The sequence below is a fragment of the Amphiura filiformis genome, chromosome 13 (assembly GCF_039555335.1).
Source record: "Amphiura filiformis chromosome 13, Afil_fr2py, whole genome shotgun sequence".
Classification (NCBI taxonomy): domain Eukaryota; kingdom Metazoa; phylum Echinodermata; class Ophiuroidea; order Amphilepidida; family Amphiuridae; genus Amphiura; species Amphiura filiformis.
In genome coordinates, this window is record NC_092640.1 from 55951671 (window position 1) to 55968743 (window position 17073).

General features: G+C 37.9%; 1 protein-coding gene across 1 annotated transcript in view; it reads right to left on the reverse strand.

The window, feature by feature from the left end:
- Positions 1 to 3528: 3528 nt before the first annotated feature.
- LOC140168552 (rab GTPase-binding effector protein 1-like) overlaps positions 3529 to 17073 on the reverse strand; it is a 51289-nt gene continuing 37744 nt past the window's right edge. The window contains 2 exon segments of the mRNA XM_072191953.1: positions 3529 to 6248; positions 9694 to 9801. Coding sequence (XP_072048054.1) covers positions 6084 to 6248; positions 9694 to 9801 — 273 coding nt within the window. The 3' untranslated portion in view covers positions 3529 to 6083.

A 17073-nucleotide genomic window follows, 5' to 3' on the forward strand; every position in this document is an offset into this window, starting at 1 on the left:
CTTGGAAAAAATTGCTGTCCTTTATTAAGTAGCATTTTTGCAATAAAATAAATTAAAAACCAGATTTATACAGTGGGTATAAAGGAGAGAAAATCACATTTAAACAAATTACTTGTTTTCAAAAATTAAGCTGATTTGAAGAACTTGGCAACATGCCAAAAACATGCCGTGTGCAAAGTCTATGGGGTTTTCCAATCACAAAAAATTACATAAGCCAAAAACGAAAGTTTGCGAAAAATTGCCCAATTTACTTGTGAATTAACTGAAGAAGTCCATATCAATCCTGGAGGACGCCCACAAAGGGGAAATCCCTCCCAGTGATACCTTAATTCTGGTTGGTGGCCAGCCCACAAGCGATATTTCAATCCTGCTGGATGGCCCACAAAGGTATCAAATGACTACACTTTTTCTTGAAAGTCACAGAAAGGGCATAAAATACTTTTGCCTTTTTTTATGTCCCTCACAAGGGTCCTTCTCATTTGGACCTAGCGCTTTGGGGTCATTTTCAGTGTCCATAGGCATACCACCAACATCCACAGTTTCTGTCAATGAAGTCTGCATTTATATGCGTACTGTGTGGTGATGACTGTACTGAATATCAAGGGTGGTAAAAGCAAGAAAGGCCTATCTGCTATAGCTGCCAGGGTGTCATATGTGTACAATATAGACTGCAGAAATGCTCAAGTTGTCTACATGGCAGCTATTACAGCTAGAGTTAGTCTATAGTTTGAGAATTTCTCAAAACTATTAATTTTGCAGGAATCTGTCATGCTAGTTGGATTCCTTGCATTATTTCCTTTCTGAATATGTATACTTTTATAATACTTCTCATCATTACATTACATTTAGAGATACAATAAAAACTATATCAAAATTAATGGCGCGAGAAAGGCCTACACACTATAATAGGCCTTTCTTGCACCAAACCTTCATCTGTAAATATTTGAACTCAAGATTGCCCACACAGGGGTTTAAATAGTCACATTCAGGTAACCGCACTCCCTGTGTGAGAGATTAAGGTTATGACTGCCATAGTCACATTCAGGTAACCGCACTCCCTGTGTGAGAGATTAAGGTTATGACTGCCATAGTCACATTCAGGTAACCGCACTCCCTGTGTGAGAGATTAAGGTTATGACTGCCATAGTCACATTCAGGTAACCGCACTCCTTGTGTGAGAGATTAAGGTTATGACTGCCATAGATTTTAACTGGAATAGCCCAATAATACATTAGTTATCACAGCGCTCAACGGGTTGCTGCTGCGTGGATTGTATGCCATCAGTTTTTCTCATTACCCCAGTAAAATTTATGTTTCATTTAGACGGAAGTATGTACTATTAGGAAGGAGCATTGTTATACACTTTTTTTGCTTCTCATATCAAAACTGCTGGAGCAATACAAATCAAAATTTGGAAACATTTTATTGCAATGGTTAATATAAGAAAAGAATCTGACCACACACCCCTTAATCCACAAATGGTATCAATGCTCTGCCGTTCATTCATGACTTTTTCGACACATACATGTACACTGGAATACGCACATTACATTCTAGCTCCCTCAGACTGCTGAGAGGCTCCAGTGTGGAACGCATGATGAGATCAACCTATGGTAACAGAGCATCCCAGTTATTGCTCCTGAAGAGTGGAATTTGCTATCACAGAACATCAGGAAAGCTGACAATGTCCAAACTCTTTGATTTAGATGCACAAGCAACATTACAGGATTCAACAATGATTGCAAGGAGTTGGGCTCATCAATATTACCCTATTAGAAGTTTCCTATACAGGGTCAATCACTTCCATGTGCAACTTTGCAGAAATTACAAAGCATATAATGATGGGTTAGAGCAAGAATTCCCTATCTGTAATTTAGCTGCTCTATAGATATATACACTCTGTATTCTGTATTGTACACATATGACACCTGGCAGCTATTGCAGATGGTGCAATCTTTGCACACAACCGTTGACATTGAGGTATTAGGAGCAAGAATCCCCTACCTGCAATAGCTGCCATATAGACATTAGACAGTTTCTGTATTTAATATTGTACACACATTACACATGGCATCTATTACAGATAGGGCAATGTTGCACAAAACCGTTGACATTAAGGTGTTAAGAACAAGAATGCCTACCTGCAATAGCTGCTCTAGAGACATTTGACAGTTTCTATATTCTATATTGTATACACATGACACATGGCAGCTATTACAGATAGGACAATCTTGCACACAACCCTTGATATTGGCCCTATCAGCAATAGCTGCCCTATAGAAAATTGACAGTTTTTGTATTATATTTTGTCACATATGACATCTAGCAGCTATACAGGTAGGGCAATCTTGCACTACGCCCTTGATATTGACGTGTTAGATCAAGATGGCCGCTATTATAGATACGACCTTCTTCAATATTGGGAAGTAGGAAAATTGTAAGATAATTACAATGATATTTTCATTTGTAAAAAAACCTGACAAGAAATAAATAATAATTTATGTTTATCATGTCTTTATATCAGTTGAAAGTGTTTAAAGCAACTGCATGCTAGCCCCATCAACTTTGCTAAACATGGCTTGTCCTTACACTGTATTTAATTAAGATAAATTGTGTGATTAAACAATTTTACGATAGACAGTCAACAATGTAGCTTTTTGCAGGTTATTCCATTTAACATTCATACTCCCCCTGTGGAAGCTATTTCACATAGGAAGTATGAACTTCAAATGGATTACCCCAATTTGGCATGAACTGTGTATACTTTTAGGAAGAACAGTAGTAAATATTATATAAGTTCTGAAAAAAAACCCACCAAAATAAGCTGTATGCCATATCATCTTGTGAGCAATACAAATATACATCTCAACAGATAGCAAATTTGCACTGCTCTGTCTGACAAATGTAATAGTGCAAATCATTTTCAATAGAATGCTTGATTTTTTTTCCAAAGAGTCCCAGTATTCCAAGATTTACAGGGGCGTATACAATCATGGATGTACAGTGTACTTTCAAAATTGAATTTCATGGATTTGAATCCCTGCAAACAAATAAGTCAAACAAAACACCAAAATAACCAACTCTTAAAAGGCTTATTCAGTGATCCCAGTGAAAGTGTAAACAAATTAAATTTGTGTATATATGGCCTAAAAGTGAAGAATAAATCGTTAAAATTGTCATTAGGTATTTTTGAAATCAAATATTTGGCAAAGTATTGACAAAGTTGAAACCCCATTCAAATACATGCAGTGAATTGCTCTCCTTAAGCAGAGAAATTACAGATTCATAAAAAATGTCTTATTTCTCTTTAATACACAGCCTTTACCATAAGCAGCCTATGTTAGCACATCTACCGGAAACGTTAGCCTAATGGCGCTATTGGATTCATAGAAATGTGAGAGCGCCTTCCTTATAAAATCTCAACAGCATTAAGGATACGTGTATGTTAAATTGAGCAACCTGGACATAATGCCTCAGAAAAAAAAAAAATCGTGACATTACCCAATACTTTAGGTCACTAGTTCACAATATTACAATCTCGTGTCCATTCATGAAAGAAAGAAGCGTGCTGAAATATAAAATAACAAAATGAAATAAAACGATAATAAAAATTACACAATGCAGCCTTTTGAGATATGACAGTATGTGATGCAGACAACCATTTGCAACATCATGTTAGACTGTTAATCCTCCCGTAATTGGCAACCATTATCACTATGGCAACCATTATTACTATAGGAAGGATTGAGGGTTGACAGTGGTTCTTTAAGATAATTAGAACAAAATGAGCTTCCCAAACGTGTGGGCTATATATTACTCCAGAAGAGGGGTAAATCAATTATACAGGGGTCAAAAATGATAAATGCTTGGATTACCTTCAAATGCATATCCAGCTATTCAGCTTGTCACAAGGATTAGAAAACGTATCATTTCAACTCTCTGTGACTTTAAATTATGGAGATACAAGACAAAATGTGCCAAATGTCATTCATGCAAGGTCAAAATTTTAAAATGCTCTGATTTCATTAAAAGTAAACTTTAATTTTCATCTAGATTGTAGTCGCAAGATTGAAACAAACATACTGCCTCCTACATTTAGATACGAGATACAGGACCAACTAGCTGTTGGCCTTTTGACTTCTGTACTGTTTAACTCGATTAAAGGAACACGGTAGACAGTGCAAACAGGGTTAATTGTAGCTAGGAGATTTTTAGTGCTGGGTGGCATTTGATGAAAATCATCCATATTTGGCAATTTTTTGCCAAAATGGACCAAATACTTGACTAATTCAATAAAATGGTGTAATTTTAGCCTCTGAGTGGTGGGCTCATGTGCTTAAATATTTGCAGCTGAGTGGTGGGTTCCAAAACTGAGTGGGGAGCTCTGCCGCCCACCACCGCCCACTGTAGCTACATCCCTGATCCTATACATATTTTAATACTTATGGCAAGTTGAACAATTTCAGCCTATTTTTATGGAAATCAGAGCATTTTAAATTTCGCCCCTGTGTGATTTTAACCTTAAAAATTTGACACTTTTTGTCTTACATCTCCTTAACCATAAGTCGCAGAGAGTAGAAAACTAATTTTCTGAAATACTTAAAGAGACTCAATCCTAAATAGGATTCTCAATTTAGAAGCTGTATCTTAATTGGCCATTCAGATAAATTGCTCTCAATCAGAAATGCTGTACTAAAGGCATTTGTGCCAAAAGGGTTAAAAAGCTGCATTTTAATTGGTCACTCAGATGAATATATCATGTAATTGACCAATGAGAAACACTGTACAAAAGGCATTTGTGCCAATAGGGTTAATATCAACAAATAATGCATAATGGTAATAATTCTTGAATAAGAACAATTGAAAAAAAAAGAAGTAATAAAATATTGACCTATCTAAAAATATCTAATATATAAATAGCAATAACAAAGTATAATTTTAATCACATGGGCAATACCAACAAAATTATTGGCCTGTAAGTGTTATGAGTGGTTAAAAGAGTCCTATATCAATCATATGTTGAGCCAGTCAAGGATATGGTTTTTTTTTTTTTTATGAGATATAAAAGCTCCAGTGTGATTGGTCAGTCAGATGATAATGTCATGTAATTAACCTATTACAGCATAGGCTTCAACATATGAAGTCCAGTTCAAAATATCAAGAGGTATTTCAAGAACACTGAACTAATACTTGGTTTGTTTGTACTCATTTTAATGCATTTTTTATGCCGATTCCAAATATGTCATGTAAATATAGAATTATGAAATTTTCGAAATTTAAAAAAAAATTGAGCTTGTCATCTGCAGTCGACACCCATGTGGATAGATTACAGATTCATGCAACAATCTCTGATGATACAATTTCCCCTATCCCCATGGACATTACCTTCTTTCTTATGGTGCCTCTGTTTGGTTAATGAAGGAATAATACATGTTTATTAACGCTAACCACCCTGAGTGCCGGGTAATGCCCATGGGATTAATGTGAGCCCTTCTAATTGGCTTTAATTGGCCTATACATGATATAGCCCTCTTTGTAACCAATCAAATTAGCTCTTAGAGGCTGAAATTGTGGTGGGTATAGTACCCATGTGGTGGAAGTCTCACAAAACATTTCACATATTGCCAAATTTGGTTTAGTACACATAGAAAATGCCAAGAACAAAAAGCAGCTTTAAAATGAAACCAAAATCATACATTTACCATATCTGTGATTGGCTCAATACATGAGATAGCCCTCTTTATAACCAATCAAAATAGTTCTTAGAAGCTGATAATGTACAGTAGTGCCCATGGGGATTAATGACTGACTTCCAAATATAGCCAGTCCAGGTTTGCCCCCCAAAAAAATTCAGTACAAAGCATGGGTCAAAAGTCGAATCAATAAAAAGTTACCCAACTTTTTTCTTAATTGTTGGTTTTTATGGGACAGGAATTACCAAAAACCACAGAGTAAATGTCAATAGGTCGCCCAATTTAATTGTTAAGGTTTCTATGGCACAGGAAACAGTTAAAAGTCACAGGAATATCTACAAACCCACAAGTCAATCTCCTCTGGTCTAATTAAATCTAGAAACACTGGTGCTATGAAGTCATTGGAGCTTCTTTGCTGAAATACGGTGCCGATTCATTGACTAGTAATGTGTGACAGATGTTGCAAACTGGCATACGTCTTCTCCGTGGGCCGCTTTCTACATGTTTAGTTACACATTCTGGACAGAAGACTTTACCACAGTGCTTGCAATGTTGCTGAAAATGAACAAAAAATAGCAATGTCCCTTTAGTTCAAATTTAGAATTCACCTTTTCAGTAAAGCCTTCAAGTTTAGACCCTTGATGTTGTTACGCCTATGTGCACATTGTTACTGCGCACTTCACCGCACTGGAATGAGCAGTCACTATGTTCGATAACAATGTGTACATTGGCGTGACGTCAGGTGATGACATTGGGGTCCAAACGTAAAAGCTTATGAGATTTAACAAAAAAGTGAGCTAGAAATGACAACATCAGTCAGCCAAAATTGTAAGACTTTACTCCCAGAATCTGGGCAACTGTGCAGTTGTATCCTTGCTAACCCAGAATCTGGGCAACTGTGCAGTTGTATCCTTGCTAACCCAGAATCTGGGCAACTGTGCAGTTGTATCCTTGCTAACCCAGAATCTGGGCAACTGTGCAGTTGTATCCTTGTTAACCCAGAATCTGGGCAATTGTGCAGTTGTATCCTTGCTAACCCAGAATCTGGGCAACTGTGCAGTTGTATCCTTGCTAACCCAGAATCTGTGCAACTGTGCAGTTGTATCCTTGCTAACCCTGAATCTGGGCACCTGTGCAGTTGTATCCTTGTAACCCAGAATCTGTGCAACTGTGCAGTTGTATCCTTGCTAACCCTGAATCTGGGCAACTGTGCAGTTGTATCCTTGTAACCCAGAATCTGGGCAACTGTGCAGTTGTATTCTTGCTAACCCTGAATCTGGGCAACTGTGCAGTTGTATCCTTGCTAACCCAGAATCTAGGCAACTGTGCAGTTGTATCCTTGCTAACCCTGAATCTGGGCAACTGTGCAGTTGTATCCTTGCTAACCCAGAATCTGTGGAACTGTGCAGTTGTATCCTTGCTAACCCAGAATATGGGCAACTGTGCAGTTATATCCTTGCTAACCCAGAGTCTGTGCAACTGTGCAGTTGTATCCTTGCTAACCCAGAATCTGGGCAACTGTGCAGTTGTATCCTTGTAACCCAGAATCTGGGTAATTGTGCAGTTGTATCCTTGTTAACCCAGAATCTGGGCAACTGTGCAGTTGTATCCTTGCTAACCCAGAATCTGTGCAACTGTGCAGTTGTATCCTTGCTAACCCAGAATCTAGGCAACTGTACAGTTGTATCCTTGCTAACCCTGAATCTGGGCAACTGTGCAGTTGTATCCTTGCTAACCCAGAATCTGTGCAACTGTGCAGTTGTATCCTTGCTAACCCAGAATCTGGGCAACTGTGCAGTTGTATCCTTGCTAACCCAGAATCTGGGCAATTGTGCAGTTGTATCCTTGTTAACCCAGAATCTGGGCAACTGTGCAGTTGTATCCTTGTAACCCAAAATCTGGGCAACTGTGCAGTTGTATCCTTGTAACCCAGAATCTGGGCAACTGTGCAGTTGTATCCTTGTAACCCATAATCTGGGCAACTGTGCAGTTGTATCCTTGTAACCCATAATCTGGGCAACTGTGCAGTTGTATCCTTGCTAACCCAGAATCTGGGCAACTGTGTAGTTGTATCCTTGCTAACCCAGAATCTGTGCAACTGTGCAGTTGTATCCTTGTAACCCATAATCTGGGCAACTGTGTAGTTGTATCCTTGTAACCCATAATCTGGGCAACTGTGCAGTTGTATCCTTGCTAACCCTGAATCTGGGTAACTGTGCAGTTGTATCCTTGCTAACCCTGAATCTAGGCAACTGTGCAGTTGTATCCTTGCTAACCCTGAATCTGGGCAACTGTGCAGTTGTATCCTTGCTAACCCAGAATCTGTGCAGCTCTGCAGTTGTATCCTTGCTAACCCAGAATCTGGGCAACTGTGTAGTTGTATCCTTGTAACCCAGTATCTGGGCAATTGTGCAGTTGTATCCTTGTTAACCCAGAATCTGGGCAATTGTGCAGTTGTATCCTTGTAACCCAGAATCTGGGCAACTGTGCAGTTGTATCCTTGTAACCCAGAATCTGGGCAACTGTGCAGTTGTATCCTTGTAACCCAGAATCTGGGCAACTGTGCAGTTGTATCCTTGTAACCCATAATCTGGGCAATTGTGCAGTTGTATCCTTGTAACCCAGAATCTGGGCAACTGTGCAGTTGTATCCTTGTAACCCAGAATCTGTGCAACTGTGCAGTTGTATCCTTGTAACCCAGAATCTGGGCAATTGTGCAGTTGTATCCTTGTTAACCCAAAATCTGGGCAACTGTGCAGTTGTATCCTTGTTAACCCAGAATCTGGGCAACTGTGCAGTTGTATCCTTGTTAACTCTGAATCTGGGCAACTGTGCAGTTGTATCCTTGTTAACCCATAATCTGGGCAATTGTGCAGTTGTATCCTTGCTAACCCAGAATCTGTGCAACTGTGCAGTTGTATCCTTGTTAACTCTGAATCTGGGCAACTGTGCAGTTGTATCCTTGCTAACCCAGAATCTGGGCAACTGTGCAGTTGTATCCTTGCTAACCCAGAATCTGGGCAACTGTGCAGTTGTATCCTTGTAACCCAGAATCTGGGCAATTGTGCAGTTGTATCCTTGTTAACCCAAAATCTGGGCAACTGTGCAGTTGTATCCTTGTTAACCCAGAATCTGGGCAACTGTGCAGTTGTATCCTTGTTAACACTGAATCTGGGCAACTGTGTAGTTGTTAACCTTTTGACCTGCATCTCACAACAGTCAGCAGAGCGGGATCCTGTCACAATGGTGCACAAAGACAGGAGTGCATCACAAGTTGTGCAATACATATGAGTTTGAATGTCTTTTTGTTAAATTCATGTTACACAAGCATTATTTTGAATTAGCAAACAGGGGATCACCTCTTTAGCTCCAGATAGAGGGCAGCCAAGTGATAAGTAAGAGGATGACAAACAGCTTAGGTTAAGAGTGCAGTACATTTGATGCTATCACCATTAAAAATTGATATGCTTCCCTCTTGTGCTAAAGTGCTGATCCCTTGTTCACTAATTCCAAATAATTAAGAAAAACTCAAACCTGGATTTGGCAGTCTGTCAAACTCATAACACACATGGTTCATGTGAATATTGTTGTGTCCAGCACTTTGGGGTTACTTTGGGTTTTTTCAGATGTCACTAACAATCATACCACAATGACATGTACAGGTCTTAGATGATGAAGCATTCAGTCTATGTTACTTAGGGAGACATTTGGGAGACATTTGAGTGGATCAATTGAGTTTTAAAATGAGTGCATGTGCTGATGTTGATAACCACCAAATTGATATACAATAGGCTAGTCCAGTTGAAACTCATACATCCCCTATGGAAGACATGGCCTTAATCTCCCACACAGAGGGTGCAGATTTCAAATGGAGTCATTCAGGTAGCACCATTTGAAATTCACACTCACTCCCTGTGTGTGAGTTTAATATCATGTCTTCCAGGGGTGTATGAATTTCAACTGAATACCCCATATGAATGCATCCTACACTATTGCATACCTTTTTCTTTTTGCCAAATGCTTGTTTACATCCGTTACATTTCTCAGCATCGTCCTCATGCTGCCATCGTACCTCATTATCCTTCTGACGAATGTTTTCTAGTTGAACCTATAAAAAACATGAAAATAAGTCTTAGAAAAACCTCTTTCTATTATTGAGTAGGACCTATCTGATCGGTTGCTTCCGAATTGGTCCAACTTTTGGCATAATCTGATCAGTATCGGAACCGAGGAAAATCCCCTCATTTACAGATCGAATGAATAGATTAATTATTGTCATGCAAAATCAGTATTTAGTCTTCATTCACGCCAACACATCATATTGTACCACTGAAGTTAGAAAATCACAGCAGCAATTAGCTAAAGCATTGTATTTTGCTGGAAAAGTTACTTAAAGTTGTTTGTCCAAGGTAGGTGTTTTCAACTGGTTTTTACTTGTTTTACATCCGTTACATTTCTCAGCATCATCTTGTTTTATTACCAGCAATTACTTAATGTTTATACTAGGATTTGAGCAGGTGTCCTTGCTTTTACATATCACAATGTTCTTTTACATTGGTCTGGACATTGGCAAGATGGATACTTCAATTATTATGGATTATATTTCGCCATAAAATGTTGATCTTGTCGTAACAATTTATGAATAAACCCAGATGTGTTGTTCCCTCTTTCACTATTGGCCATCAGTCAAAGTTGATAAGTGCCAATATAGAGGAGTGTAGGATGTGTATGATGACATATTTTTTGGGGGTATTTTTGGTATTTTACAGATTGGGATCAGGAATCAACAGATCAGCATGCCAATCCTTTTTTCACTAATTATTGTGTTCTATCCTAGCCACTAAGTTTTTATCCATTTCCTTAGATTATTTGAATGTAGTTTGTTGTATTTTGAAATCCTGATTTTAAATTATTATGCTGGCATGTTTTATCATTTTAAAATTTAAATTCTCATAGTGCAATAAGAAATAATAATAATATTAATTTTGTCAATGTATTTGAAAATGTAGTCTAATTAATGCAATATAGTGTGTGCTATGTATTATTTTTTACCTATCTTTTAATATTATTGTTGTACCCAATTAATTTTGGTAATTCACATAATTTAAGTTAATAGAGTAAATTATTCTAAGTGTTTTGTAATTATTTATTTGTATTTTTGTATGTAATAACTGGGCCATATGGAAGAACAGGGGAATACTTAAATTTTCCCCTGAATATGGACCCAGTATAAAGAAGAAATAAACAAACAAACTAATATACTATTCACCCTTTTCACAGATCCGCCATCTCACCACCAAAATGAATTGATAATTGTTATAACCTAACAAAGTCCCTCTGCACTGCTTCACTGTTGTCTAACTCATATTGTAATAACTGTAATTTATTCCAACTTGCAATGATTGTGATAGCCTAACAAAATTAAGTCCCTCTGCACTGCTTCACTGTTGTCTAACTCATATTGTAATGACTGTATTCCTACCTGCAATGATTGTGATAGCCTAACATGTGATAGCCTAACATGTCACAAAATGGCCGCCAAGTGATAGCACCTCTCAGGGATGTGGGAAGAAAAACACCTCACTACAGCTGTAACCTGTTGTGATGGACTAAGATCATACTGTCCAAACCCTGAGTCGATTTGAACTTACCTCTTGGAGTAATTTTGGTAAGCTTATACGTACCATCAATAGTGCTTGTTGGCTGCCAAATTCTGCAACCGTGACATCCATAGGTAATGTACTCAACGAACTGTAGTGACTATTACTGAGTATTTCTGCTAACTGTAACCATCATGGCAATGCTAGCTGTTATTTTGATGCTTGCCACTTCTTCAGTTTGGATTTCTACTACAACACCAGTTTTAAGCTTAACTGCACAAATCAATAACTCTTACCTGTACGTCATGTCACAGCTATTGAACGTATCATCCCCATTAGACTTTTGAAAACTAAGTACAGTAAACCTGTGTGCTACTACAACAATAGCACCAGTACTCACCAGATAAACTTGTGTGAATATGGGGATATACATCCGCATCCCGGTCCTACTAAAGACACCATTGATGATAGTTTCACATCACCGTTTACTGAAGTGAAGCAGACCAAAGGAATTAAACTTTATATCCCACAATATTAACTCATTATACACCAAAATTGATGAACTTCGACTGATCATACAGGACTGTAGACCCCACGTAGTTGCTCTCATGGAGACTAAAATATGTGACTCAATCTGTTCAACTGAGTTGGCCATTCCTAACTATGATATGTACAGAACTCGCAACGGTGGAGGCGTAGCCGTATATATGAGATCTGATCTGCAGTATACTATTTTGAGCCCCACATTACCTATCACCTCTGAAACTTTGTGGTTTAAGATATCCCGCCCTAATACAAGACCTATTGTATTTGGTGCAGTGTACAGATCCCAGATAGAAACCAACTTTTGTCAAACATTTGAAAATACCTTACATATAGCCTTGTTGCTGACATTAACCAGGGAAGGAGGAGAACTCCGTGTGAGATAATCTGTGTCAGCGATTTTAATTATGATGCACTGAAGAAGAACAGTGGTGAATGGAGGGAGATAGAAAAAACAATGACTTTATTTCAAATGGAACAATTAATTAAGAAACCAACTAGAATAACTCAAAATTCAAAATCTTGTCTTGATCATGTCTGGACAAATAATCCCCATTTGTACACGCAGAGTGGGGTTGTTTCATGTACTCTCAGTGACCATTCTTTAGTCTATGCAGCTCGTAAATCTGTTAAAGTTAAGAGTAAAATTACATTCATTGAAGCCAGGTCTTACCATAAGTTTGATCAAACTATGCTTACCAGTGATTTGACAAAGGAAGACTGGTCTCCTGTTCTAGAGTCCACAGATGTGGAAGTTGCTTGGGACTCATTCATTAAAAATATTTGTACCCATTTGTGACATACATGCTCCAATCAAGAAGACCAGAGTCACAGATAGGCAACCCACATGGATCAATGAGGACTATCTTAAACTGCGGCGTGATTGTCAAAGATCTAGATCGAAAGCTGAAAAAAGTGCTCATCCAGAGGATTGGGCTGAAGCTAAGCGACTTAGAAATAAGCTTAATTATTTAGCTGACAAGCTCAAGGCGCAGGATATGAACAGCAGAATAAGTAACTCCAAAAGTGATCCACGTGGGCTATGGAAGAATCTGAAAACACTCTTGCCAGGTAAAAAACAGAGTACAATATCTTCTCTGGAAACTGAGTCTGGTACAGTTACCGACGGTACTGATATTGCTAATACTATTAATAATTTCTTTGCAACTGTTGGCCAAAAATTGGCAAGCAAATTTGAAGGCATTGATGATACTATTGTGAACACTTCCGGTAGTAATTGTAACTCAGGTTTTCATTTTTGTCATATTACAACATGTCTGGTTTTGAAACAACTAAAGAAATTAAACCCCCATAAAGCAACTGGGCTTGACAATATTAGTGCACGCCTGCTGAAAGCTGGTGCAGAGCCTCTTTCAGCTCCATTAACCCACATTTTTAATTTGAGTGTTACAACTGGTACTGTTCCTTCCAAATGGAAAATTAGCAGGGTCACACCATTGTTTAAAGATGGTCAACGTTCTTCTGTTGGAAACTACCGACCCATCTCCGTCATTCCTGTGGTGATGAAATTGCTTGAAAGGATAGTTCATGATCAGTTTTATGAATATCTCTCTAGTCATAACATGTTTTCTAGTGAACAATCAGGGTTCAGACCCAAACACTCGACTCAGACAACCCTTCTTGAGGTATCCGACTACATTCTGAAAAATATCGATGCTGGTCATCTTGTTGGTGCAGTATTTTTGGACCTCAAGAAGGCGTTTGATACGATTTGTCATCCTATTCTTATTAGAAAGTTACAGAGTTTTAGTGTTGGGGGTCTGGCGCTTGATTGGTTCATAATGCAAATTACTCAAATTGGCACTGCCATTTCAGATGTTGCTAGTGTAAATTATGGGGTGCCATGAGGGATCCATACTAGGCCCTCTTCTATTCACATTGTACATAAATAGTCTGCCTGCTGTGGTTTCTCATTTGCCATGTAAAATCAATCTTTATGCAGATGACACTGCTGTTTTTTGTGCCGGTAAATCAGCTGTTGAAATTGCTAAAATCTCACTGCATGCATGACTAGAGTTGCAATTTGGATGGAAGAAAATGGACTTACTCTGAATGTATCAAAAACAAAATCCATGCTTTTTGGGTCTCATTTTAAACTAAATAAAGCTGCCCCTCTCAATGTATATATTAGAGATGATCAAATTGAAACAGTGCCCTCTTTGAAATACCTTGGCTTACATTTTGATCAAACCCTATCCTGGAATGTTCATGTTGATAATGTTATTAAATCTGTGGTGAAATATATTGGCTTGTTCTACAGAATAAGAAAGTATCTGTCTCAGGAAAGTCTTACCATTTTACACAATTCCCTTTTATTGCCAAGAATTGATTACTGTGATATTGTATGGGGCAACTGCAGCAAGTATTTATGTAACAGAATAGAGCGCCTCCAAACAAGATCAGCCAGGGCTATTCTAAGGAAACCAATTCGCACAAGTAATGAGTATCTTCGTAAAAAGATGGGGTGGGAAACTTTGGAAAAGCGCAGAAATTACCATCTCAATCTTGCTGTTTTAAATGTCTTTCTGGGCTGGTCCCAAATGCTTTGTGCAATCATTTTTCACTTGTAGGGAATTCACACACTCTCAATACTCGCTCGAGTGCTCACAGGAAAATTAGACCCATTAGGCCTTTTCTTGAATATGGCAGGCGCTCATTTCAATATAGGGGGCTCTTGCTTGGAATCAACTCCACAATTCAATCATTTCTCCGTTACCAACCAGTACTGGTGTTTTAAATCAAGATTCTATCCAAAATAGTAGGTTATAAATTTCTCTTGCCACCAAACATTGGTTTAAAATTTAGGCTCTTTTGATGAGTATTTTTAAATAATAGGCATTGCAATGATTGTTACAGGATCAACTTTTGCCAAATTTCTTTTGTTTAAATTTTGCTGTTTGATTATTGTGTTCTATCCTACATTTTGTAGCCACTAAGTTTTATCCATTTCCTTTGATTATTTGAATGTAGTTTGTTGTATTTTGAAATCCTGATTTAAATTATTATGCTGGCATGTTTTATCATTTTAAAATTTAAATTCTCATAGTGCAATAAGAAATAATAATAATATTAATTTTGTCAATTGATGTATTTGAAAATGTAGTCTAATTAATGCAATATAGTGTGTGCTATGTATTATTTTTTACCTATCTTTTAATATTATTGTTGTACCCAATTAATTTTGGTAATTCATGTAATTTAAGTTAATATAGTAAATTATTCAAAGTGTTTTGTAATTATTTATTTGTATTTTTAGTATGTAATAACTGGGCCATATGGAAGAACAGGGGAATACTTAAATTTTCCCCTGAATATGGACCCAGTATAAAGAAGAAATAAACAAACAAACAAAGTCCCTCTGCACTGCTTCACTGTTGTCTAACTCATATTTTAATGACTGTATTCCTACCTGCAATGATTGTGATAACCTAACAAAGTCCCTCTGCACTGCTTCACTGTTGTCTAACTCATATTGTAATGACTGTATTCCTACCTGCAATGATTGTGATAACCAAAAAAGTCCCTCTGCACTGCTTCACTGTTGTCTAACTCATATTGTAATGACTGTATTCCTACCTTCAATGATTGTGATAGCCTAACAAAGTCCCTCTGCACTGCTTCACTGTTGTCTAACTCATATTGTAATGACTGTATTCCTACCTGCAATGATTGTGATAGCCTAACAAAGTCCCTCTGCACTGCTTCACTGTTGTCTAACTCATATTGTAATGACTGTATTCCTACCTGCAATGATTGTGATAGCCTAACAAAGTCCCTCTGCACTGCTTCACTGTTGTCTAACTCATATTGTAATGACTGTATTCCTACCTGCAATGATTGTGATAACCTAACAAAGTCCCACTGCACTGCTTCACTGTTGTCTAACTCATATTGTAATGACTGTATTCCTACCTGCAATTATTGTGATAACCTAAAAGGTCCCTCTGCACTGCTTCACTGTTGTCTAACTCATATTGTAATGACTGTATTCCTACCTGCAATGATTGTGATAACCTAACAAAGTCCCTCTGCACTGCTTCACTGTTGTCTAACTCATATTGTAATGACTGTATTCCTAACTGCAATGATTGTGATAGCCTAACAAAGTCCCTCTGCACTGCTTCACTGTTGTCTAACTCATATTGTAATGACTGTATTCCTACCTGCAATTATTGTGATAACCAAAAAAGTCCCTCTGCACTGCTTCACTGTTGTCTAACTCATATTGTAATGACTGTATTCCTACCTGCAATGATTGTGATAGCCTAACAAAGTCCCTCTGCACTGCTTCACTGTTGTCTAACTCATATTGTAATGACTGTATTCCTACCTGCAATTATTGTGATAACCAAAAAAAGTCCCTCTGCACTGCTTCACTGTTGTCTAACTCATATTGTACTGACTGTATTCCTACCTGCAATGATTGTGATAACCTAACAAAGTCCCTCTGCACTGCTTCACTGTTGTCTAACTCATATTGTAATGACTGTATTCCTACCTGCAATGATTGTGATAACCTAACAAAGTCCCTCTGCACTGCTTCACTGTTGTCTAACTCATATTGTAATGACTGTATTCCTACCTGCAATGATTGTGATAGCCTAACAAAGTCCCTCTGCACTGCTTCACTGTTGTCTAACTCATATTGTAATGACTGTATTCCTACCTGCAATGATTGTGATAGCCTAACAAAGTCCCTCTGCACTGCTTCACTGTTGTCTAACTCATATTGTAATGACTGTATTCCTACCTGCAATGATTGTGATAGCCTAACAAAGTCCCTCTGCACTGCTTCACTGTTGTCTAACTCATATTGTAATGACTGTATTCCTACCTGCAATGATTGTGATAACCAAAAAAAGTCCCTCTGCACTGCTTCACTGTTGTCTAACTCATATTGTAATGACTGTATTCCTACCTTCAATGATTGTGATAACCTAACAAAGTCCCTCTGCACTGCTTCACTGTTGTCTAACTCATATTGTAATGACTGTATTCCTACCTGCAATGATTGTGATAGCCTAACAAAGTCCCTCTGAACTGCTTCACTGTTGTCTAACTCAAATGACTGTATTCCTACCTGCAATGATTGTGATAGCCTAAAAAAATCCCTCTGCACTGCTTCACTGTTGTCTAACTCATAGTGTAATGACTGTATTCCTACCTGCAATGATTGTGATAACCTAACAAAGTCCCACTGCACTGCTTCACTGTTG